General features: G+C 56.4%; 1 protein-coding gene across 1 annotated transcript in view; it reads left to right on the top strand.

Annotated features, from left to right (window-relative positions):
- Positions 1–24,455, top strand: part of LOC119111803 (uncharacterized) — a 52,074-nt gene extending 27,619 nt beyond the window's left edge. Inside the window, 22 exon segments of the mRNA XM_037235625.1 lie at positions 2,690–2,817; positions 8,281–8,436; positions 9,276–9,450; positions 9,988–10,156; positions 10,655–10,824; positions 11,295–11,403; positions 11,705–11,877; positions 12,278–12,445; positions 15,958–16,096; positions 16,465–16,721; positions 18,191–18,377; positions 18,625–18,788; positions 19,358–19,524; positions 19,527–19,569; positions 20,106–20,360; positions 20,628–20,761; positions 21,227–21,419; positions 22,027–22,173; positions 22,469–22,583; positions 22,980–23,126; positions 23,351–23,501; positions 23,737–24,455. Of these exon segments, the coding sequence (XP_037091520.1) occupies positions 2,690–2,817; positions 8,281–8,436; positions 9,276–9,450; positions 9,988–10,156; positions 10,655–10,824; positions 11,295–11,403; positions 11,705–11,877; positions 12,278–12,445; positions 15,958–16,096; positions 16,465–16,721; positions 18,191–18,377; positions 18,625–18,788; positions 19,358–19,524; positions 19,527–19,569; positions 20,106–20,360; positions 20,628–20,761; positions 21,227–21,419; positions 22,027–22,173; positions 22,469–22,583; positions 22,980–23,126; positions 23,351–23,501; positions 23,737–23,898 (3,509 nt within the window). The 3' untranslated portion in view covers positions 23,899–24,455.
- The last annotated feature ends 2,163 nt before the right edge of the window (positions 24,456–26,618 follow it).

Raw genomic sequence — 26,618 nt, forward strand, 5'->3', positions numbered from 1 at the left:
GTGTCTTGTTGTTTGCGTCTTGAAGTCAATAGCCTGGTAGTGTCTTGTTTGCGTCTCGGAGTCAGTAGCCTGGTAGTGTCTTGTTTGCGTCTTGGAGTCAGTAGCCTGGTAGTGTCTTGTTTGCGTCTTGAAGTCAATAGCCTGGTAGTGTCTTGTTTGCGTCTTGGAGTCGGTAGCCTGGTAGTGTCTTGTTTGCGTCTTGAAGTCAATAGCCTGGTAATATCATGACAGTTCAACGGACAATGGCGGCCTCAGTCGCATTGCCAGGCAGGGCTGGGGCAGGACCTGTTTTGTGTCACACGATCTGCCCCGACACTGCCGTCGAGACTGTGCCGCAACTCCCGGTCAGTTGCCAGCTTACCGCCATACAGCGGCAGGTCCAACAGGTCCGACAGCTCACTGCATTTGGAAATCTAACATAGTGGTCGTGGGCCAAATTCCTCCATTGCAATGTCTTGAGTACAACAAAGGGGTAGGGAGCAAAACTTTATTCATCGCATCGCTTCACTTGATGGCTCTTTTGAAATAATGCAGTGCTTGAGCACCAGCAGCACTACAAATGTATTCACGTGAATGCCAGTGGATGAGATGGGCGCTTTTTGCTAATGGCATTAGTTTGCTTAATCATAATGAACGGAAACGAAAGCGACATCGTGGCATGCGGATGCCATGCCGCGTGCAGGATTATATTACCGCAAAAGAGGTAATCAAACAAGTCAAAGCCCTAATTCTCAGCTCTCAAAAACGGTCCTGTGGCATTGCCTAATCACATCTAAGCGCTGTAGTGGGATAATACCCTCGGCACGTCCGCCTGGCAGTCTTTCTATTTGCTTTCCCTTTCCGCCTGATTCTGGTCCAGCTTGACCCCAGCTCAGACGTTGGGGTCGGCGGTATCCTTTCGGTGCGCGGCTACCGCGCTCAGCCAGCCCCGGAAAGCTGGCTAAGCCCACCTCGCGTCCGACTGCTCCCAGTCTTACCAGAGGTGGGGCGGGTGGGGCGCCGCCAGGCCCGGCTCCCCAGCCGACACCCGTCCCGGCTCGGACAGCTGGACCGCCGCCGGCGCTGGGTCAGACAGCTGTGTTGCACAAGCGGCCGCGGCTGCCGGGCCGGAGCCGGCGACGCCCCGGCCACCGCCGCCGCTGCCGGGGCCGGCCGCCACCGCCGCTCCCCGGGCCGCCGGCGCTGGCCGGTGGCGCGGCCGTGACGTCGCCGGCCGAGCCGCGGCACGGCCAACACCAGTCTGGTCCCAGTCGCGTTTGTGCATGCCCGCTGACGTCCGTCGGCTCCGGCCATTCGTCAAAATGAAATGGCGGGAATTGCCTGGCCGTCGCCGCTGATTGGTTTGCTCCTTGGTCGACGACGTCGCTGACGAAGCTAAACGGGCTTTTAGACGGCGCGTGGAAACCAAGCTCAAGGCACTCAGTGCCGCCCAGCATGGTTCTGGTTGCCGTGTGGCAGGTCCTGGACGAACACAAAGGCTCTGGACACCCACCTGACGGATTAAGTCGGCAGGTGGCGTGACACCTGAGGAAAGCCTAGGCGGCTCATGGAGCTCTGTGGCTGGTTGTGGACATTGGCGGGCATGCTGAAGAAAGTTGAAAATACATCCGAGAATTTAGGATTAAATATTCAAGGAGTTTGGATAGCTCTTGAGCTTTGAGTTCGCCATTACGTTCAGCTCACAACGAAGCATGACGCAAATGTTGCTGTTTCATGCCATAATGCCGTTGTAATACGCTGGGCGACGTGCGTCCTCAACGATGCCATTCGGATAGTGCGGGCCTTTGTGTGCTTTGTTTCGTGCGAGATTGTGCAAGCAGTTCCCAGGCAACGGATTTCCTCAATCCGGGATTTGCATGGACAAACTTCACACGACAGACGGACATGAACGTCAGCCAAGCCCTCTCGAAGTAGGCATTACGAAGTAAATGCTGGGAATATTTGACTCAAGCTTCCGACGACGTTTAGACCTATTTAAGCGTCCGACAGTCTTACTTCATCTGTATTTACATGGATCGTTTGCTATCACCGAATTGAATTATGAATAGCGGTGTTTCGTGACGATTTCCACACACCGCGCTTGTACTGTATGCATGGTACCGGAGCCTGATGGGATCTTTCGTCAAAGTAGCCAAGATTCTCAACGAATCCGCGCGGGCTATCAATACTTAGAACGATACCGGAGTAAAACGCTGGTGGCATACGGCTGAAATCGATGGAGGCGAAATGAAATTGAAATCGGTCAGAATATTTTTTACAGAGAATCTGAGTTCCTCTTGAAGGAAGGTAACGACCGGCTTATTAATCTTACCTCAAACCGACTCGAAGTCAACAATCAGGTCCCATGAGTTCGGTTTAGCCAAGCCCCTGAGTTCTGGAGGCACTCATCGGAAAATAGAGAGGAAAGGAGAAAGCTCAGATAGCCAAGGTCCAGCTCTCCGAGTGATAACTGTCAACCGAGAGCGCGTGCCTCAGCCCGCAGCTGTTGTCGACGCCCCAGCCGCCGGAGGTCTATGGATGGCACGGCTCCCTGTCCGCCGCCAGAGATCATGGGTGACTCGGCCCCTGTCCGCCGCGCGGGATGTCGGTGGGTGACTCGGCCCCTGTTCGCAGCGCTGGATGCCTGGGGTGACTCGGTCCCTGTTCGCCGCCGGAGAATGTCTGTAGGTGACTCGGCCCCTGTCCGCAGCGCTGGAGCTGGCCGCCATGAACCGGCACTGGACGGACGAGCAGCTGTTCCAGGAGGCACGCCGCGTGGTCGGCGCCGAGCTGCAGCACATCACCTACAGCGAGTTCCTGCCGGTCGTGCTGGGCAGCGTGAGTACCGGTCTGCGCAGAGGCCGCCCGGCAGCGGCGCTCCCAGCCAACGCTCCCCAACAGCTGCGGAAACTCCCTTGGATGCGTGTGTCCTTAAAATGCCCGTGTTCAAACGGATTTTAAGCACTACTAACTGTTCAGCCGAAAATAACCGATTCTCAACACGCCGGGTGCAATATTTAATATTCACGAGAGGCTATAACTCACCCGTAGCCACGAGAACTACCTTGAAAAGTCAAGTATTATTGTATGTTTCCTACGCATTAGCTCGGTTTGATACCGTCTATCGGCTGAATATCGGCCATGGGGTCGGCTCGGTATCAGTTATAAATAATTCTTATAGTATATTCCAGTGGTCGCTCGGTATCTCAGAATGGGCACGAAAGGCCTTCACATGCAGGTTTTTCGGCATTGATGTTGAAACTATCTGACCTTCAGGATACCAAGAGCCACGAGATGCTGGTTATCATTATGAGATCACGAGATACGGCGATAGCTACCGATCATTAGGATATGTTGTGAGGATGTGTGCTTGGCACCGAGATGAGATAAGGGGATTTAATGAACTGTCTCGTGTAATCAATCGAAGACGTGACACACTGTTCTAATTGATACGCGTACATATCTGTGTTAGATGAGCACCTTTTGGCAAAATATTGGCAGGTTGCCACAATAGCACTTAGCTTCTGGCAGTCGGCCGTAATAATGGCAGTTATTTCCATAACAAGGAGTCATAATACCAAAAAAGCAGAAGCGTAAGGCCGCACTTGCTCATGTCAAGGCTTCCAGATTCGGTCGCTGGAAATGGTCGTGACGTCCTCGCTGCCGTGGTGCCGCTTGATCACGTGATTAAACGGCAGATCATCGCTTAATCCTGTCGAGCACGCCCAAAAGGGTTTACATGAAGCAATCTTATCTCGGTACCAAGCCTCGGAGAACCAGCCGTTCTCTGGAACACATCCTGGGCTGAACAGTCAGGACGACCGCAGTCATGTTGCGTAAGCACGGATATTGACGCAGACATTTGTAAAAGGATAAAATCGTTTACAAAAGTGTGAGGACGAAGGCAGGACAGTGACCAACGACCCTCTTCTAGCCACAAGGGAGAGTCGGGTGTCTCAAGGCAGTTTGTGAATCAGACATGACCAGGTTTTCAATGGCACCGTTAAAGATGCACGACCCCACGAAAATTAGGGAACTTCCTGCATGTCGAGGGATGAGCCACGGGGACGAAAAAGGCCAAAAACTTACACGCGAGTCTCACAACCGTCAATGACCTAGTGGCCACTTTTGCTTCGACGTAGGAAAGGACCCGCTGGCCTGTGTGGACGTGTCGTGGACTGACGGCGAGCGGCTAATGGGCTCAGCTCAGCTCAGTACAGTCACCTCAGCGCCTCAGGCGGAGCGAAGCCCATCGCGTTGGGCGACTTGGCCAAACGCCCAACTTCTCCTACTAAATTGAGCGCTTGCGGGTATGGATGCGTCAGTCAGGGCCATCCCGGAATGCACTCTTGTCAGTCGTCGAATCTGACTGAGTAGCTTGTTCATGTTCGTGCGCCCTTTCTATTGTAACCTTGGGATGAACGGCGCTTGGGACGCTTGCTCTGTACCGTTCCTGTGGGTGCTTCGCAACCAGGGAGTGAGCCGAATCATAGGTTCTGCCATCGGCCAGAGCCTCGAGATACGCTTACAGCCCGTCGCGGCAGGCACTGTGAGGCACCATGAATCCACTGCGCTGCACTACGGTGCTCGCACGACCCACCGTGGCGCACGGCGGTGTCCCACGGCCGAAAGCGCGCACGCTGCGGCAGTGCGGCCAGCCGCCGCAAAAACGGGGGATTGTCTCGAAGGACGTCAGTCGGACTTGGGCAGCACAATCGGCGGGCAGGAGAGGGCGGCGGCGGTTTTTGCGGGCGGCCGGCCGGTGCGCGGTATGTTGCAGAGCAGCGGGGCCCGGTCGACCGGACCCCGGTCACGCGCCGGTCGACCGGGGTCCGGTCGACCGGCGCGTGAGTCACCGCATCCGGTGGCCGATGCGCCTGGCCCCGCACGGTGGGGCTGCCGGTCGGCCCGACCCGGTCCGACCTGACCCGACGGACGGTCCACCGGCCAGCCGTGGCGTGCGTCACGGCGTGCCAGTGAGTGTCACTGGCGACGAGTCGGTGACATGCCGTGTTGTCTGCCGCAAGAGGCCGCCATATTGGGTGGGTGTTCACCCGTGGCGCGGGCAGCTCTCACTCTAAATTGTCTCGTGGTCTGGATCCGCGGAGGCTGCCGAGTGGCCCGGAGCCGGCGCGTCTCAGGCGGAACCGACACCGGCCACACATGGCCATGGGCCGGCTGCAGTCAGCTCAAACAATGTTAAGGTCCTCTTCTGAAGAGCCGGCGGTGTGTACCCACGGTGACGCTACCTCATCTGTGACCTTAGTCAGCCGGATCCAATAACAGTCATCAGGCGTTCCAGGATTAAAAACAAACAACCGGGTATACGTGAAGGATGGCTGCGCGGTAACTCTTGTGGAAACGCACGAGGACATCCAGTACGCTGCATAGCTGTGGATCATGCTTGTCAATTTAGAATTGGCATGATTTGGTATGGTAGACGCACACCGTCGTTCTGCGGTGTTTGTGCAGCAAAAATACTTAAAATGTAGACGTGCATAGATGCGTGCAAACATCAATGACGGCGCCAGCCCTTTACGGTAACTTAGGCAGTGGCACGGGACCTCGCCATCCAGGCGGATGTATGGCTGTGCATACTGGTCTTTTCACGTGCTCTCAAACGAATGAAGTATTCAACTGACTTCCAGGTCTATGAGTCACGTGTCCTGCCCACTCGTATCGACGTCACAAACGTTGGCATTCATCAGTTTCTAGTAGAGGTGGTGATGTCAAGCGACTGCGCCCAAAGAGTCGATTCCTGGTCAGGACATCTAGCCAAACACTTTGGCTTAGGCTGGTTCAAGCATACCTTAGGCTGATGTTTGTGTGTGTGTGTGTGTGTGTGTGTGGCATGGTTATGTTTTTTCTGAATTATTTCAAAGCAAAATGCAACTAAAATAGTGATATGCCATGTACATGCTATTGCGGAAAAATTAACAGAAAATTGCAGCGTTTTTATAACCGGCGTAGATCTAGATAAGTTGAAATATGCCGTAAACATGCAGTTTTGGGACAGCTTAAGGTCACCAAATAGTTTTGAGAAGATGCTGAATTGGCCTCTAAAATTTGGTGAGGCAGTGCCTGAGGTGGCTTAATGAAAGCGCCACCACTGAAAAATTCATACTAAAATACACAGTGTAAATCAGAAAAGACAACAAGAAGATCATTTGGTCTTCAGCCAATTTCCCAACGAAATGTGAAAGGGGTTGGCTGCTAATCCATGAGCATGAATATTTGTTACGAAATAGAGGCAGCTGCCAGAACCTTGTGATTTGCATACTCACGTCCGGCTGTGGCACCTCAAACAACAGAGCGAATCATGACGGTCACGCGATGTTACCTCGCTTCCATGGAGATCCGAATTCCAAACTAAGCGAGCTGACATGCACCTAGTTCTCTGTCTTTTGCAAGCGCTACCGACCGCATGACTTGCGCTTAGTCCTGTTGGCATTGATGATGACATCCGGAACCAGAATAGAGCAAGAATAGAGTCAAGGTAGGGATCAATTCCATTAAGGCCAAGCGAATGGAGTCGGAATAACATAAAGGCGATGCCTCGGTTAGAGTTGTGGATGCCCAGAAAGGGTCCTTTTTTACGCGTGACCAGTGTCTATTAGGAAATAAATGAAACGCACAGAGGATAATGTTGTTATGGAGTGAAATAGGCACCCAAATGCAGCATACATATTTGAGCGTTAAGTGAGGCATGAGATTCCGTAAAACGCATTCCGACCTTCCTATGAATTGCAGCTACTACGCAAAGTAAGTCATAATTGCCGAGTGGAATTGCACTAAGGCCAACTCCAATGCTGGTCCTTCCCGAGCCCCAACGTCAGAACACGGGTGTTTGCGTTCTGGTCCAGTACAAATCAGGCTCGACCCAAATTTGCTAACAGTGATCCGTAATCGCGGTTGGAGTCGATGTCATGCAAAGCGATTTGGATGCAGTTGACGGCGCCGAGACGGACTCGAGCGCGCTTATGGACATGAGCCACGTGACGCCGTTGTGCGCTGTGGAGTGGCATCACGACGTGCAACAGACGTGATCGCGAGGCCCACTGGCCGTTCGCCGCAGCACCAGTCTTGTGAGCGCCAGCTGTCGGTGTTCTGTGAGCCCACCCCGGGCCGCCGAGCGTCCGCAGCGGCAGACAGCGCCATCCTGGTCACCTGAGCCCGGGCGGAACGACACAGTAAGCTACTGTGAGCTCACCCCGGGCCGCCGAGCGTCCGCAGCGGCGGACAGCGCCATCCTGGTCACCTGAGCCCGGGCGGCACGACACAGTAAGCTACTGTGAGCTCACCCCGGGCCGTCGAACGTCCGCAGCGGCGGACAGCGCCATCCTGGTCACCTGAGCCCGGGCGGAACGACACAGTTAGCTACTGTGAGCTCAGCCTGGGCCGCTGTTCGGTCCACCGAGCGTCCGCAGCGGCGGACGGCGCCATTCTGGTCACCTGAGCCCGGGCGGCACGACACATTTGGTCACTGTGAGCTCAGCCTGGGCCGCTGTTCGGTCCACCGAGCGTCCGCAGCGGCGGACAGCGCCATCCTGGTCACCTGAGCCCAGGCGGCACGGCACAGTAAGCTACTGTGAGCTCACCCCGGCCGCCGAGCGTCCGCAGCGGCGGACAGCGCCATCCTGGTCACCTGAGACCGGGCGGAACGACACAGTTAGCCACTGACGAGACGATCATATCGTTATCCGTCATCATCACCATCGGAAACACTTTCTAGGCGCCGCTTTCTAGCCGGTTCACGTCGGCGTGCTGGGCGCTGGGACTCGCTCAGCGGCCGCCGTGCTGCCTCTCAGTGCGATAAATGCCCTCACCGATCCGTTTAGCCGCGACGTCGCACTCTCCAGTTCCTGGGTGAAGCGTGACGGCTCACCGGTACGGCGACGCATCCCTCCCCCCACACACTGAAAGCTGGTATATGCCTTTGGGTGGTGCAGCTCTGAAGGTGAACCATGTGGATAAGCCGTGAGACGAGTTAGCTCCTCGGCTCAGCTGCATTATACACTGCAGGGTTTGGAATGTGGTCACATGTTTATTAAACGCTAGCCATTTGCGGGGAGGATTGATGGCCGTGCTTGGAGCAATGACGACGTTACGCGACCGTCAAAAAGTTTATCCGGGTTATTTCCCAGCATGTCGATGGTCTGAAAATCGTGTCCAAGCTCATGCGGCGGCAATTGAGACTCGTTAGTACCCTCTATCACATGAACACAATGTCCCACGGCTTCCCAGCGCCGCCTTTATGGCTTACACGGCGGCTCCATGATCACCCCACGTCCTCAACCGCAGAGAATCGTCTCAAAGTACGGCCTGGAGGTGGAGAAGGCCGGCTACTTCACCGGCTACGACATCAACATCGACCCGGGCGTGGCCAACAGCGTGGCCACCTCGGCCCTCCGCTTCGTCGCTTCCATGATGGGCAGCAGCATCGCGCTTCGGAACGGCGTGAGTGCGGCGGAGCGGTGCCCATGTCCGGGGGCTCGCTTCGGGCGCCGCGGTCGAGACTCCGCGCGTCGACAGTCACGCCGTGAGAAAAGAGGCCAGGGTGTCCAGTCGACACGCGCGCCACCGGCTGTCGGGCGTGGCGCAGGGACTCGATTATAAAAGCGATCTCACTTTCAGACGTTCAAATGAAAACTTTTCAGGTCATTTGCCGCGGTTTGCGGCTCAGTTTTCAACATGCAGTAGCGTCAAACCAGTTGGAGTTTCGAAAATAATATGACTAATGCTAACTCATCAGAGATTGTCATCAAAAACCTCGTCGTGAATGTTTAACAACATCCAGCTGGTTATTTCATAATTTGATCCTGCCCAATGCATGGTTCGCGGTGCGGTAGAGGATAGGAAGTTGACAAATAGTGTAGACTCGGTGAAGAAACGCTTCAGTTGGCGACCGCCACCTGCCTCGGGCAAGGTGGGTCAAGTGACCTGTTTCGAACTCCAGCGACCGCAGCTCACGAACTCGTAACCAGATGCGGCCCCTCGGGAGGCGGCGGTCGTCTGCTCCCTTTCCCCTCGGGGAAAGCAGCGACCACTGGGGATCCGTGGCTCGTTCCGTGCTGAGAGTAGAGATAGCGCACCATGCTGCATTCCCATCAAGCTTAGCGTACCAGGCGTTGGTAAGCCGGACGTGACCTGACCCCCAGAGGTCATCAGCAGCGTTTGGTGGATGAGTCGAACAGCATGCACCGCGCAGCAGCGTGCGGTCTGACCTGCACCGTTTTACCCCAGCATGTGGCGGACGGCCCGAATTGATGTAGTTACTACTGCTCACCGTCCGTCAGGAGCGCGTGGTCAACGAGCTGGACCTGACGTCGACGTTCTACGCGCCGTTCGAGCTGTACGTCAAGGGCAGGCTGGACCAGATCCTGGAGGGTCTGGTGCGCGAGAAGGCCATGGCTGAGGACGTCTTCATCTCGGAGGCCATGACCAACAAGCTGTTCGAGGATTCAGCTGACGGTGAGAGCTGATTGAGGATTCGGCTGACGGTTAGAGCTGATTGAGGATTCGGCTGACGGTGAGAGCTGATTGAGGATTCGGCTGAAGGTGAGAGCTAATTGAGGATTCGGCTGACGGTGAGAGCTGATTGCCGTTTTGCGGGCCTTTTTCCGGTACCGTTGATCTCCACCAACATATGCGACGTCAATAGTTAGCTTTTATTTTAGATCACACAAACCAGCCCATTTGTGGGTGACACACAAACGCTCCCTCACCGTGTGACGTGCCGAGCTTGTGACTCGGTTGTATTGCATAAGCCTACGGTGACGCGTGGCGAGACACAGCCGCAAGACATTCAGGTACTTGTGCAGATCCGATCGTATGAGGAGGTGAGTGCAATCAGTACGAATCTGTATAGGTACTCTTTAATCCATCTAAACGTCTCGCGTGAAAGCATTCACCATGTCGGTCTCCTCTGCTCCCACCCCTCCCCCCCCCCCCCCCTATCACCACCATCCGAGCGTGCGTTTAGACATGTTGCGCGGCCGGTCTGGGCAGGGTTCGGTCTGGACCTGGCCGCCCAGCTGATCCAGCAGGGCAGAGACCATGGCGTGGCCGGCTACAACGAGTGGAAGGGCTTCTGCGGCCTGGAGCGCGCCAAAAGCTTCAAGGATCTCGGCGACACCATGGCGCCAAACGTCATCCAGGCCCTGCAGCGAGTCTACAGGTGCGTCTTTTACACCGGGGGATGATGTCTTCCTCGGGGGCATGCGTGCAGGAGGCGACCAGTCTAGGGGTTCTGTCCTGCATAGTTAACGATCAGTCGAATTGTCAAGTCATTCTCAGTTCGTTCTTCGTGCAGAGTACACCGGGAAATATTTTCAGTAAGCATTATCTGGGTGTGTGGTGAGCAAGATCGCATTAGATGGACTTGTTCTGGAATCCTCAGAGCAGGTTTGACATGAAGATTGTGATGAAATTCTATATTCCGTAACATGTCAGGTCATAGCGTAGGTCAAGTCATTGCCACATGCCCAATAACGAAAAACTGACAAATGGGCCGAGGTGCTCTTTAAGAGGGCTGCAAACCGTTTTGTTGAAACTCGAGTGATAAGCCACGTTATCCCGTGTGCGCGACGTTGTGGCGGGGGCGGCGGCCGACACCGCCCGCCTCCTCCGTCGTCTCCTGGGCGCCTCAAGCCGTAACACCGCGGCCGCGCCGCAGTCACGTGGACGACATCGACCTGTTCACGGGCGGCCTGGCCGAGACGGCCAATGTCGGGGCGCTCGTCGGCCCGACCTTTGGCTGCCTGATCGGCCGCCAGTTCCACTACCTGAAGCGTGGCGACCGCTACTGGTACGAAAACGACGTGCCGCCCTCGTCATTCACCAGAGGTGAGAGACTCGAAGAGCCGCCGCCGACCGGCTGCCCAGCTCGCTCGGCTGCTGCCGGCCCTGATGACGTGGTGTTGACACCGAGACGTGCCGCCTATCAGATCTGTCGCACGAAATGTGGTGACTTGGTGGATTCCATGTGACGCGGCCCTTCCAGCGCGCACCAAAAACAGTTTGTTCTTGCTGATTAGCATGACGCGCATTCAAGCTGGCGTGGCGTGCCTTTCACGTACTGGGACGCACACTGCAGTGTGGTAGAACTCGCGGACGTCACGGAAAAGATGATCCATGACGTCACCGGAGAGGTGACTAAGTGGCCTTTTATGGTATTGCATCAGGGGCGTCCTGCCGGCATGGCCGTGCATCGGTGCGATGTGTTACAGGATTGGCGAGATGCATTCCAGGGGCGCCTAATGCGCCGCATCGCGTATAGCTGGCGACGGGCCTGACGTAGGGACGTGCCGTTGCAGACCAGCTGGCCGAGATCCGGAAGACGTCGCTGGCGCGGATCATCTGCGACAACGCGGACGCCATCGACTACATGCAGCCCACCGTGCTGCTCCAATCGGACGAGTTCCTGTGAGTGTGCTCGCCACGAGCCTGTCGATGCACCGGCGCTCACAACTGGCTGCCAGTTCCCTGCCTGTTAGGATTGCGCTACTGCACCCTTTCGCTCTTTATCCTCGCCAGACCACACCGCGGTCGATGACGACTCCGGACACCCGGTCTGAGGCTGGTGCGGCGCGTGTTGCGATAGCTAGCCAGCTACACGGCCAAATTTGCCGAGTCCCAAGGCCTACGCTCGCCGGATGATGGCGTCACGCTCAGTGGGCCGGGTGTCGGTCTCCGCCGCTCAGTCTGGCGCCCCGCCGGCCGGCAGGAACGCCCGGATGGACTGCGCCAAAGGCATGATCGGTCGCATCAACCTGGACCGCTGGCGCCAGCTGTCGCCCAACTTCGTCGTGCCCGACGAGATGCTGCACCAGTCGATCGAGCGCGCCAAGCGTGACCTGGGCGAGATGCGTCACACCGAGTGGAATCTGCACGAGGCCCGTGAGTGTGCAGACGGCCGGGCGGCGGGGCCACTGCGCCGCTGCAGTGGGTGCTGCGAGGCCAGGTGCCAGGAGACTGACTGAGTGCACAGTGGCAGCATCCGACACGCGGGCGAGTGATGATCGGTGCTGCTGCGCCTGTGAGTAAAATCCCTCGCTTTCGTTGTGCTATGACAGACGCTTTCTAACCCGACAAAGAGAGCTACTGAGCCCGGCATGCCCCGCAACCGTTAAAGCCACTGCCCCCCGTATGAACAAAACGGTCCCTTGCTGTCTGACGCCAGTGACCGGCCGCCATCTGGTCCCTCGTGGAGTGCACCAGGCGGCCTTCGGCGCCACTAACCCACTAACCGGACGACGCCGTGACCTGACGTGACCCACGCGACGTTCGGACGTTGCAGCGGTGCCAGAGATGGTGCGCGCGCTGGTGCGTCGCCGGCCGCGCCAGGCCGGCGACCCCAACTCGCGCGTGTTCCAGGAGGCCATCGCGCTCCTCTTCGACTCGGTCGAGGTGGGCCAGGCCGCGTGGAGCACGCTACGCACCCACGAGGAGAAGCTGTACAATGAGAGTGAGTAGGGACGTGGCGGCGCCGACCGACGTGGGTGCTGCTGATGACTCGGACGCGACACACGAACCCAACGGTGACTACGACGCGACACAGGCAACCATCCTTGACGGCCCGACGCGTCACTAGTACTTTTCGGTGAACAGTGGACCTGACGCTGTCCCTACTGGTGACCGGTGGACCCGACACCAGCACCCACTGGTGACCGGTGGACCCGACACCAGCTCCCATTGGTGACCGATGGTCCCGACACCAGCACCCATTAGTGACCGATGGACCCGACACCAGCACCCACCAGTGACCGATGGATCCGCCACCAGCACCCACCAGTGACCGATGGATCCGCCACCAGCACCCAGCGGCGACCCACTCACTCGTCTTTGGCACTGCCAGCCTGACCCGGAAACGGCAGCTCACTGCTGACTAACGGACCAGACACGCACACTTCCTGTCAATGACGCAACCAGTGGATGTGCCGGGCTAAAGGACCACATGGAGTGCCAAGTGCCGATCCTGTTTGGGGTAGACCGCGCCTTCAGGTGTGTTCAAATATCACAAAATGCTATGGGCACATCGCTGATTGCTCCTGTGGTGACCGCTGACTGGCTGACCGGACACTGGTCCCCGTGCTGACTTAACGGCCTGACTAACTTCCCACTGGTTGCACGGCATGTGCATGTGAGGGCGTGGACATCACTCATGGTGACAGGTCACCTAACATCCATCACATCCGGGCTTTTGTTCTCTCCTCGTGTCTGTGAAACGGATCAGCGAGCAGAGTCACGGAGTCTCCCGCTCACGGCCACCCTTTGTGGCACCTCTTTCCGGGCCGAAACGAACCAGTCAATGCCGCCACTTTTGGACGACGTGAGCGTAGCACAGCGGGCAGCCGGGCCGCCGAGCGCTCCTGTATGGGCCAGCACCGGTGCCTGGCAGCGCTCTTCACCAGCCGCGCCGGCGCCGCCTCCCGCCGGGCCGTGCAGACAATTCGCTGAAGTGGGCGGCGCCATGGCCGCCGCCCCGGTAGCGGCTGCAGGCCTGCACGCATGTGATGGTACCAAGGCCGCGGGCAGATCTGGGACATCATGTCGGACATCACCACCGCTATCACGCCACATACTGACCGTCTGCAATGGTTCTTGGCGACGCATGAGTAGTGGGCATGCAAGAGCACGTTTCCTCCATTACACAACTTACTATGAATTGTGCATTGTACCGCCGGATGTGACACTCTGTATGTGCCGGTCAAGAGGCGGGCCACATCGTCACGAAAGCCGGGTGGCTTCATGCCGGCTAACGGTAGGGCGCAGCGCCGAGCCGGCGCCGCCAGCCGTCGCTCCTAGTCGGCCGCACGGTAACAGTCAGTGCCGGCCGTGCACCAACCGGGGACTATCGTTGAGGGATATCTAAATCTCGTCGATCATCCATCATGCACCGACATTTTCTGCCGCGTACATACCTTAACCCGCACCGGGCATGGATGCCAACCCAAGGCGCCATTTCGGAGGGTGCAGAAAAGGGTGTAATGCAGCCGTCGTAAGTCTTAGCGCAGCAGATGAAGCATATTGCGCATGCTTAGCAAACATATTCGGTGCTAGGTTATTTAAGGGAAATGTTCCGCATTTTAAGATATTGAGGTAAGCATCAGACATGATGGAATAAGCTCACTTGCAGCTAGTGGTATGCTTTTAAGTGGTAAAAACTGCTTTAGAAAATACAGTTTATCTATAAAGTTAACATGCTCGGCACTACGTCATTGCTTGATTGCGTCACGTTTGTGTGACGCTGAGGTGCTCTCAAACTAGCCGTGCGGAATTGCCACCCTAGCACTAACTTGTAGTACTGCAATCTCTTGAGAGGTGACCGTGGCGCCGTAGCGGTGCTGGACGCGTTTGATGAACCAATTATCGTCATATGATAGTGCTCGGCTCTTTCTCGTGGTCTGATTGCATATTTTTCCGTGTGTGTATGGTGTTTACTTGTATTCGTATGCTCAGTTATGGTGCCATTCTCAATTCATTCAGTTGTAAGTCTTATTTCCATAATGACCAGTAACCATGTCTAACTTCTTGTACTATGTAGCACAAAATTTGAGTTGTGTTTGAACTTTGCGTAGCCTGCAAAACATGGATTGAGAGCCAATCGACGTTCTTTATACTTGGAAATCGTATTCATGAACGCCAGATGTGAACGACTCGACAACTCTATTATCATTGGCCTTGAAATCCGCATGACCAATGGAGTGACAGGATTTGAATGACGTTTTTATGGCGTCATGTATGCCGAATGGCCTTGACATAATCTGCACGCGATAGTTTGCACATCTTCGCGGGCGTATAGCTCAGGAACTAGAGGGTTTTAGGTCTTAGGGAGGGCGCGGCTGTGAGCTGCACCGAAAGATCTTCAAGATGACTATTTCAGTCGAAAACCCTATGCAAATGTGGAACACTTCGTTTAAGAAAGCGTAGCTATCGCGCCGTCTTCGAGGGCTTTCAGGGACGCAGTCAGTGGTAAGGTATTTCAATATGTAAGAGTGAAAATATAAAACAAGTAAGTGGTAGCCTTAGCTATAACGAAAACAGGTCTTCAAGCGCGCAGATTCAAACTGCCCCTACACAGCAAAAGTAAGTGCTCGAGTTACGAAGGTCAGGCAGACCTTAATGCTGGGTTAGGGGCGTAGTTAAGCAAAATGAGTGGGTGGGGGGTGGGGTAGTGGTGGAACGGGAGACTGGGCAGTTTAAAATGACCCAAACTGACCCCAAATATCCTAACAAACCTATTTCTCACTGGATTTTGTCCGCTTTCTTCCCAAAGTTGGGGAGGGAGCTAGAGCCCAAGTTGGGGTCTTTAGCCCCCAAACGAGATAGAAAACGACATCCCTGTGCTTGGGAACAAATTGGACTTTCTAAAGCAAAAACGGCACACGTAGGCCAAGACATCGTAAAATCATGCTGAGAATGTACGCCCTGGTTAACATAGGAAAGGTTACGAACCTATGTAACGTGGCCTACGTGATTGAGGAACTTTATTAGATACAGATTTCGGTCCTAAACGTACCATTACCTATCGATGAATAAAAAAGAATCGCAAGTTTCCAAAAGTGACTGACGGTTGTGTATATATATATATATATATATATATATATATATATATATACATAAACGCATTTATATGTTATTGTCCAGTGCTTTCACACGACACGCGACAAAATTTGCTCGCAAGACATGTGTAATAGATCAAATGCCGTCAGCCATTGCAAATGACGATGCACCGTTATTTTCTTACTTGTCACGGTCTCAGAAATGTTACTTGCCAGATGGTATTCACCTGGACGTCAAATTCTCAATTGAACCATAAGACCTTGACCGAAATAACATGATTAGGCTTGGACCATTAAAACTGGAGCACTTCACCACGGAACTTGGATCATTAGACATTAGAGCAACTCGTCCCTTTCCGTATCTAGAGGATGCAGCATGCGAATTAGACAGATCAGCACGCTGAACTATTCGCAGATCTGGCGGCCGATCCCAAGTCTGCCATCGGCTCTGCCTACGCCTTCATGAGACCTAAGCGGCAGGCGCAGGACATATCCAACACCTCCATGGTGCTGCAGTTCGCTTCGCAGCGATTCATCAACAACTTCTTGAACGGGTGAGATGGGACTTAGTGAATAGGAATGAAATTGTGCGGCTACTGCGCACGCGGATTTTGTGCCTGCTTTCTCCCTCTTTTGGCCTAGGCTAGACATCGCCCGGAGCGGATAAGTGTGAGAGCGCACTGTTTCACTGAACCACACCAGGCAAACCACCCGTGGTATCCGACCGATTCACCGCACCTGCAGTTTAACTGTCATCACAGGAAACTGTCTCTGGTCCCAGCATGCGTGCACACGTGCGTGTGTGCGTGCGTAGTTGCTTATGCTGGTGTTGGCGTGCGTGCGTGCGTGTGTGCTCGCTCGCGCGGGCGTGAGTGCGTGTTTTCGTCACAATGACCCGTCTGCCTCCGTTTCTACCGTGCAGCAACCAGCTGAAGGACCGCGAGTCGGGCAGCGTGGCGCCGCGCGACATCCACGAGCTGGTCCAGGTGCTGCCCAACATCGACGTCTCGGACGTGATGGAGATCCCGAGCGTGTTCGAGTGTGACGACCAGACGCTGCCCTGCGACCACACGTCCAAGTTCCGCACGGCCTCCGGCTGGTGCAACAACCTCAACAACCCCGGCTTCGGCAAGGGCGTGCGCGCCCTGAACCGGCTCGTGCGCCCGCACTACTCGGACGGTGAGGGGAACGGACCCGGAGCGGGACCCGGAGCGGGACCCGGAGCGGGACCCGACCGGGCCCGGCGGAGGGGTGGAGGGATGGTGCCTGCTTACGGCAGCTGGTCACCAGCATTCGCGTGACCGACCCCGTCACGTGTGGTCGGTCACTGTGACCGCGGAGCTTGGGTTTCACCGTATTCAGTGGAATCGCTCAGGATGACCCGGCGAAACTGAATGCGTGGTTGTGCAACTGGCCGGCAGTGGTTCTTCGGGGTCTTGGATGGTACTGCCAACGAGTTTTTGACTGTTCGATACATTTGTCTTTTATGTGCAAATGTATGCTTGCGTGAAAAGAAGGCGCGGAGCTACGGAGACACCCAGATATGATGGTTGGTTTTTGTTCAGCGCCGTACGTTTTAAAACGCGATTGTCTGCGAGTCCCCATTCAGCGGCGGTTTTCCCCCAAACGCCGATAGAATCTACCGCGCACTGCTAGAAACGCTCGAAGTCACAGCCGCGATTGGTCACACCTCGAATGTTGATGAGGTATTTACCTCAAATTATGCGGACAATAAGTTCCATACCTGGCCGCGCTCCAGTGCACTGAACCACATTTCCACCGCAGCACTCATGGCACGCCTGCAAACTGATGGACGAATGGGAGGTCATTGTTGGCTTTGCGGCAGCTGTTTGCCGGTATCGTTGCATCAGAGGTAGTTTCGTCATTGCTGGCGGCGGCACGACGCTATGCGTTGGGCATTGACCTGCTGTATTGCAAGGCCGTCGCTGCTGCGGAAGCCCAGCGACTGAGCTGCAGTTTGTACTGTACTGAACTGAACTGAACTGTAGGCTCCAAGAAACATTTGTTTTTGCTGTTCAAGAGGGGCGTTGGACGAAACCATTCCACTCGCACGAGGAAGAGGCTTTAGAATGCGCAATAGCCACTGTCATTGCGAGATCAGTTCTTATGCCGACAATTATCGATATTGAGGGTTGATAACTGGTGGATAAGAATGCTGAACTTATAATCCTGAAAAGCCAGGAGCTTAAGGCTTATCTTGTCTATCACAAGAACAGCCGTGCTTGGCAGATGTTACGGGTACCGCTGATGTAACTATTGCCCATAAACCCTGCAGTACCTTGAAGCCCCCTTTCACACATATTCAAGGATTTTTGTCATATTACAGACGTCTTTCTCCACTACAGTGTTGGTATGACACTTGAACCGAGCGACCTCCACTGTAATCATCCTGCATTGGACTTTGACCATGTGATGTGATGTGATGATATGATGATATAATGAAAGGACTGTGACTACATGATCATCCTGCATTGCCCGCTGTTGACGCTATCTCCAGGGGATAGTGAAATAATTATTACTTCCCAGAAGTGGCCTGACGCCCCCCCCCCCCGCCGCCATGCGCTGGCCCAGACTCAGCGGGATAGCACTGTACGTCTGTGACGTCCCCCGTCGCGTGACGTCGGCAGGTCTGATGGCGCCGAGGGACCGGTCCGTGGCGGGCAACCCGCTGCCGTCGCCGCGCCTCATCTCAGTCAACATCCACAACGACGTGTCGGCGCCGCACGTGCGCTACAACCTCATGATCATGCAGTGGGGTCAGTTCATCGACCACGACATCACCTTCACGCCCGTTAACAAGGGCTTCGGCGAGAGGTGAGCGCCCCGGCGGACCTGATGGTGCCGGAAAGGAAGGGGGGGGGAGGCACGTCACGTGCCACTAGCATTGCGTCAGACTGCCCCAGATGAGAGTCTATGGCCTCCGTGTTTGGGAAAGCGAGTGGTGTCCATGGCGGGCGAGGCGCGCGGCATGGCGACGGCTATCGAATGTGCTGATGTTGCGGCGCGGGTGAAGCAGGGCGTCCCGCCAGCTGCCGTCGTCTCACGCGTTGCGCCGCTGCAGCATCCTGGACTGCCGGCGGTGTGATGCGGCGCTCACCATCCACCCGGAGTGCATGCCGATCTCTGTGCCTGAGAACGACCCCTACTTCCCGCGGCGTAACGTCACCAACGGCCAGCTCTTCTGCCTGCCCTTCACGCGTTCCATGCCCGGACAGCTCACGCTAGGTCAGTGGTGCCGGAACACAGAACTGCCCCGGTAGGGACGGGCTGTAGCTGGGTAGCGGGAAGTACTGAACGCTATGAGCTACTTCAAAGGTGTTGGAAGCTCCAACTTAAGTCTGATTTCAGGCATGATTCTGTAATTTTTAGTGAATATCATGTAGAGACGCATCTTTGTTTTCCAGTTATTTTGCACTGCTTAGATTTGCGATAGATATCTGTTAATAGTCTTTCAATAGCTTGGGTCCGCTGAAGCAAAACTAAACGTACGTGGAATCTCGACTTCGCGGCCATAAAAGGGAGAAAGTATCCATTGCCCTAAGGGTCTCTTAGCAAATAACCAGCAGTCCCACGTGATGAGCGGCCTTGCGAATATGCATGAGCCAACGTGCCTGACGTAAACAGCAGCGCGCGTTCGTCGTCGGTTGCCAGCCCCGGCCGACAGTTTACCGGGAGCAGATGAATCAGGTGACGGCGCGTTCGTCGTCAGTTACCAGCCCCGGCCGACAGGTTACCGGGAGCAGATGAATCAGGTGACGGCGCGTTCGTCGTCAGTTACCAGCCCCGGCCGACAGGTTACCGGGAGCAGATGAATCAGGTGACGGCGTATGTGGACGCGTCGCACACGTACGGCTCGGACAAGTGCGAGCAGCGCCAGCTGCGCAGCTTCGTCGGCGGCCGGCTCAACGCCACGCGCCACCCCATCCGCGGCAAGGACCTGCTGCCGCTCGAGAGCGCCCACAAAACGAGGAGTGCAAGTCCAACTCGGGCGTCTGCTTCACTGGCGGTCAGTGACTGAGGCTTCACTGGCGGTCAGTGACCGAGGCTTCAGCGGCGGTCAATGGGCGGGGGCGTTAGCGGCGGTCAGTGGGCAGGACTTCAGCGGAAGTGGACGGTAATGAGGCGGGGGCGGTAGACGATGAGCGGTGGTGGGTAGAGATGGCGGGGATGTGGTGGGTGGAAATGGCAGGGGGGGGGGGACTAGACCTCAGATTCTTACCAAGGGGAGTGTTGGTGAGGTGGGACGCCGACTAACATCTGTAACAAGGGTGCACACTCACTCAGGAGCGTTTGATCCAAATATCAATGGGGAACAACCCGCATTCTTGAAACGGATGTACTTGCCTTGTGACGCTACTTTGGTTGCTAATCTGTAGCACAGTTACTGCGCAGTGTGGCGGCACTTGGTGTGCAGTTGTTGCAAACAGTTCTGTGTACCAGGTGAGCTGACCTAGCTCCGTCTGACCTAGCCTCGTCTGACCAAGCCCCGTCTGACCTAGCCCCGTCTGACCTAGCCCCGTCTGACCGGTGTCGTGCCCACAGGTGACACTCGCGCCTCGGAGCAGCCCGGCCTGGCCGTCATGCACACCCTGCTCATGCGCGAGCACAACCGCATCGTCGACTACCTGAAGCGCATCAACCCACACTGGAACGACGAGCAGCTGTTCCAGAATGGCCGGCGCATCTTGTCGGCCCTCAACCAGCACATCACCTACAACGAGTTCCTGCCGCGCGTGCTCGGCTGGAACGCCATCAACCTGTACGGCCTGAACCTGGACAGCGAAGGCTACCACAAGGGTGAGCGGGCGAGCGGGGCACGGCTGGGGGGGGGGGGGGGGGGAGGGGACAGGACGGTGGTGCTCAGGACGCTGACAGGCTGGGTCTCGTGCGATCGGAATAACCGTTGCGCGCCGCCTCGGCTGGCTTTGCTGCCCTTTCCCAGTGGCTGACGACGCGTACATGACCAGCAGCCAAGAGTACAGTGTGAGCTCTGATGCTGACTTCGACCTAAGGAGGGACATGTATCCCACCTGACTGCCAAATCCCACCTTCCTCCTGTTCCAGGTTACGACCCGTACTGCGACGCGTCCATCGTGAACGAGTTCTCCACGGCGGCCTTCCGCTTCGGCCACTCGCTGCTAAAGCCGCAGCTGGTCCGCATGGACAACGCGTACCAGCACAAGGGGCCCGACATCAAGGTGAGGGCCGTCAGTGATCAGCATAGGCAGGGGCGCAGCATCGTTAAATGTGTTGTGGGGGGGGGGGGGAGGTAATAAACTAGTAAAGTGAAAAGTGACAAATTACTCAACTTATCAACTTATCTCCAAAATACACCAACAAGCCGGTTCTCCCTGAATTTGGTCCAAGTTCTTCTCATAGCCTGGCATCTGGAGCCCAAGTTGGGGGGGGGGGGCTTTATCCCCCACCCCAACTGAACTAGAAAGCTACACACCTTACCAGCAGGGATGGCCCATTATTGCTGGCGGTGCAGGCGGGGCGGCCCGTCTGCCGCGACGACCTCCACGCGTGCCCGTGATCCATTGCATGGGATGTCGGCGTATAGTTGGGACGTGGCCAACGAGTCATGCTATAAATAACCCTAATGCCCGTATGTAATGTGCCCTAATGTCCGTAAATAAAGCCTGTTCGGAATGGCTCCGCAGCTGAAGGACACGTTCTTCAACCCGGACCCGCTGTACGAGCCGGGCATGATTGACCAAGTCATCCGCGGACTGGCCACCACCTCCATGGAGACGCTTGACCAGTTCATCACCGAGGAGGTCACCAACCATCTGTTTGAGGACAAACATGTGCCCTTCTCCGGCCTCGACCTGGTCGCACTCAACCTGCAGAGAGGTGAGATGTGACCTGCCGCCGATGACAAAATGCAGCGGGTCAGACTCGGATAACAATGCTGTGTACGAGAAGCAAACGATGACGTGTCAACGTCACTTAAGGCGAGAAATGCCGTGCTGGGATTTTCGCTTTTTCTGCGTTGATGTCCTCAAGTCATACGAAAGAGCACATGCTGACTTATGGGGACGTAGTTTTACGAAATCAGTAGGGGAGGCTAAGCCAGGCGAAACAAATCAAGAGAAAATGACAAAAGTTAAGCGTTATTTTCACGCCGTCCACTTTACCCACGGATTAATTTTTTTTCCTTTGGAAACTAGGAGGAGGGCTGGCAGCGAAGGGGGAAGAGGGGCAGGGAGCTGGAGCCCATCCGGTTGAATACGAAGCGAGACCCCGGCTTACCTGTCTCAAAAAAGACGTGCCTACTCGGTCTTAAAATTCACCCTCAAATGTGCCAGAGTGATAAGCAACGTAGCCTCGTCACCCCGATATGATGATTCGCTTTTGACTGGTTCCATAATCTATGAGCATTTCCGTTCTCCAGCTGCAACTGCACTGGTCGTGCTTGGACCTCTGCGGGCGAGTGCTAACGCGGCTTCTGCTGTCACAGGGCGAGACCACGGCCTGGCGCCGTACAACCAGTACCGCTCGCTCTGCAACCTGACCCACGCCAGGTCCTTCAGCGACCTGACCCGCGAGATATCGCCGCCCATCCTGGAGAGGCTGCGGCGCACCTACTCGCAAGTCGACGACATCGGTAGGTACCTTCTCAGTCTGACCTGCAGTGGGGATCGTCGCCGAGTTGCGTGCGTGTTACCGTGTTGGGTGACCGTGAGTAACCGTGCCAGCGAACATGCAACCGAGGATTTTCGGATCGTCGGGTTGCCGCGTGCCGGTTCCGAGCAATTCATAATGACTGGACAAGTCTTTCGTCTAGTCTTTTCACAAGCCCTGTGAAACATCGCCCGTGTCGCCCTCGGACGGGGGGCACAGGAGGGGTGGGGCTGCCGCCCGCGCGCGCCTGAGCTGACCCGCCACCCGCCTCCGCGCAGATCTTTTCACCGGCGGTCTGGCCGAGACGCCGCTCCACGGCGGCCTGGTCGGACCCACCTTCGGCTGCATCATCGGCATCCAGTTCAGGGCCCTGAAGCGCTGCGACCGCTTCTGGTGAGCCGCTGTCCGGGCGCTGCCGCCCGGCGACCCAGGAGCGGTGCTCGCCGCTGCTGACCCGAGGGCGGCGGGGTCGCCCCGGTGCCGGCTGGCAGCCGCCTGTGATGGTCTCTACAGGAGACTGGCAGGCGTCCGAACCAGTACAGTTCAGAAAGCAAAAACTGTTGGGCCACGCGATCACTCGCTTGGAAGCTTTGGTCAAACATCGACAGAACCTCCAAGCCCAACCAATACGACTTTCCGTCAACAAGATCATGAGCAATGACTGAGCTCGCTATGAAATAAACTGTGGAATAAAAAAAAAACAGCGTGCAGTTCTCCCCCAGCCATGTCAGAGATCCGGTATTGTGTTCAGCGTTTGGCACAGGACATACGCCACCGCGTCCTCGGCAGGTACGAGAACGAAGACCCTCTGGTGCGGTTCACCGAGGCGCAGCTGGCGGAGATCAGGAAGTCAACCCTCTCCAAGATGGTCTGCGACAACTGCGACCAGGTGGACGTCGTGCAGAGGTCGCTGTTCGACCTGCCGGACCCGTTCCTGTAAGTGCATGCCCGCTGTGGAGGCCGACCGGCCCTGTGGCATCTGGTGAAGTTTCCGCCGGGTGAAAGTTCGTGCGATTGCTGGAATCGAGTGCTTGCATGCTCACGAATGCGGGGGGGGGGGGGAGGGTCTATGAGGCTAATCCCGAGTTCAAACGTCACGCACACATGTAATATAGGCTTGACAAATATTTGCCAGCTGTGACACGAGCACACTGTTCCAGGAACCCTCGCGTGAACTGCGATAGCATGAAGAGCATCGACCTGGACCTGTGGAAGGAGCGCGTCAGCTGCTCTGTGGGAAGCTTGACGATCGACATCGGCTCGGCCGAGCGCGTCTCGCCCTGCGTCATGTGCACCTGCACTAAAGAGGGAGTAAGTATCGCCACAACTGCCGTCAAGCTGGGCGAATTTGAGCACGTCCAAGTGCCAATGTATGTATTACCAATGCGTGAAGCGTTTTGGTCTGAACTAGGCCAACACCAGTTCGGCCTTGAGGTCCTGTTCACTATTGCTGTTGTGTTTGTGTGCGCGCGCGTGTTCATCCGAAGGGTGACATGGCAAAATCGTGTTAACTGGAACGAGTGCTGACTTTCCTAACTGCTTCCAGCCGGTGTGCCAGTCGCTGAAGATCGACAACTGCTTCCACCTGGCGAACAGCTACTCGCCCGAGGACATCCTCAACGACCACGTCTGCAAGGTGCAGTGCGCGTTCGCCTTCCGCGCGCTGCCGGAGGTGGAGAACCACCGGAATCAGCTGGGTTTCCAGTGATCGCCCGAGCCGGCGATCGTGGCAACCACGAGCACCGCCGTCACAGCGCCAGGAAAAATCGCTGGGGGCTTCCGAAAGGCGCTCTTCTTTCAGACGAGTGGGTGCCGACCTAGTATGGGGAGCGCGCCGGCAGCAGTGCAGCTGCGGGGAGCGCCTGAAGCGACGTCAGGCGGCGGGACGGAGGTCGGCGTGAGGCAGCAAGTGCGGTGGACAGAGTGCGTGTCGGCGGCGGCACCACTGTAGCCATAAGATTATGGAGCGCGATCCGTGAACTAGGTAGTGATCATGTCATGGCGTCACCTCACGCCGCTCATATTTCCTGGAGAACGGTGTACATTTATCATTACATATGCGTAGGAGGTCGTGAGACGGGGTCGTAAGTTAAATTTTCCGTAGGCTGAAGGAAGGCGAGTGCGTTATCCCGGGCGTGTGGAGTTACTACTGGCGTTATACGTTTTGCGCTGCTTTATAGCGCAAATATGCGTATTGCGACTATTCTGATAGATTCGGTGCCGTTAAGTCTGTATGCAAATATACATTTCCAGCTGCCGGTGACACGGAACGTTTGTTATTATCAAACAATATAACGGAGTCCCTAAGGCCAAAGTAGGCACTAAGTAATATTTTGCAATAATGTAGGCGCTCCATCACAATATGGTTCCAATATATGACTGCGTACTGGGAGACGACAGGGAAATTTACGATACACCACTGACGGAGTAAAACAGACACGCTGACAGTATCACAATGCCAGTTGAAGGCAGAAGCAAGGAAACAATGCACATGACGCTGTCCGTCCTTGCAAACTCGATATATACATACAGATACTGCAGGCCATATCGGTGCCAGTAGTCTATGGACAACCAGATAATCGGGCGAGCATGCGGCGTTCCGTGAGGTCTAATCGTGAAAGAACGGGTAGTAAGTTATAACGAAAATGCCATCCAATGGAGTAGGCCACGTGCCGTTGTTCATTTTCATCACGCGTAAGCAGCAGCACGCAATAGCAGCGGCTTATGTACAGCACTCGGACAGATCTCCATCAGGGATATCGTCCCAGACGTCGGGGAGGTAGCTTTGGTCATCTGGGACATCGGTCCCTAGGTTTGCGAGGGTACCCTGAGCCTCAGTGAGATGGTCACGGGCGTCAGGGAGGTCCTCCCGGACTTCAGAGAGGTCGAGATCGTCCCAAACACCGGAGACGTCCTCCCGGACGTCGGGGTCCTCGTCCCAAACGTCGGGCAGATCATCCCAGTCACTGGAGATGTTCCTGTCGGAGCCGGTGTTCGGTTCTGCAGCTGGGGCGGTGACCGGCTCTGGCAACTCGCCTGCCTCCTGCAGCTCCCAGTCCTGAACACCACAGTCGGGGAACACAGCACCAGGGGCGGTCGTCGCGTGCCTCCCGGCCGGCGCCGGCTCGGCCAGCGAGGCGGCCGACGCCATCTCCGAGTCGGTGGCGCCGCAGTCGGGGAACGCGCCGGCCTCGTCGCCGTCCCACTCGTCCAGGCGACGCCAGGGCAGCAGACGGCCCGGCAGAGCCCGCTCGTCCGACCGGAAGCCTTGGCACGCTGGGTCGTGGCACTTCTGGTAGAAGCTTGCCTCCCGCACGTTCACGACCACGATGATGTTGTTGCTGCGGTGCCAGCGGCCGACGTTCTGGCAGAAGCGATAGCCGACGATGTCGTACACGACGCGCTCCGAGTCGGCGAAGTAGGTCCAGCGCCGCACGCCGCCCGGCGCAACGAGGCCGCGCACGAACCGGTCGATCTCCGGGTAGGGCGAGCACGAGCCGCCGCCGCCGTCCACACTGTCGCCGGGTGGGCCGGCGGGGAGGGGCCGCGTCGGGGCGGCGGCGTCGCTCCGCCTATGGTGGACCAGCGGCTCGGGGTCGCCTTCGATGTAGGACACCAGCGATTCGAGAAAGAACGCCTCGTCCGAGGAGTTGTTGCGAGGGTCGCGAGGGACTTTGCTGGACTGATGTGGGGTGTATTGGTTGTGCACGGATTTTACAAGCGGCCGCCTTTTGCCGAATTTTGATGACTTGTACACTCGGAAGTTCCTGTTTTTTGTGTACACACATTCGTCGCAGAAAAGACTGTGCTCAGAGCTGGATGTCACCCTAAGAGTGTTCAGTTCATCTTTACTAAATTCCTGCAATCCCAAACGCGTTAAGTCTTCCGTTCTGTTATGCAACAGACAGGCCTTCACCGCGCCACAGATGTCCTTGACTAGATTTCCAACATGGTTATTATCTTTAAACACTAAACCCTTGCTATTAAATATGAGATGCCTGCTGAACTTCTTATTCGACGAGGCGCACAGGTCGACCACATCGCGTCTCGTGCACTTGATCTGGAACAGATGGTCTACTGCTGCCGCGATCATCTTGATGAACAGGTCCACCATAGCATCGCCATCCCGGTCAGCGTTCAATGTCCTGTCGAACTCCAGGTCCAGATAGAGCTTACAAGGTACGCCCTGCCGGATCACCTCGTACGTGCAGCGGTGCTCGGGCTGCTTCTGCACATCACACCGCCAGAAGACGTTGGGGTGGCAGACGAGATAGACGCGCCGGCCGCCGCCGCCGGGCGCGCGCTCCTCACAGCCGAACACCATCAGCTGCAGGCCCGGGCTGGCGGCGGCCGTGCGCAGCGCGTCCGCCTGGCGCGTGAACACATGCCAGGCGGCGGCCGGACCGAGGAGAGTGGGGCGCGGCCGAG

This window comes from Pollicipes pollicipes, unplaced genomic scaffold (assembly GCF_011947565.3).
Source record: "Pollicipes pollicipes isolate AB1234 unplaced genomic scaffold, Ppol_2.1 Scaffold_7261;HRSCAF=8764_pilon_pilon_pilon, whole genome shotgun sequence".
Lineage (NCBI taxonomy): Eukaryota > Metazoa > Arthropoda > Thecostraca > Pollicipedomorpha > Pollicipedidae > Pollicipes > Pollicipes pollicipes.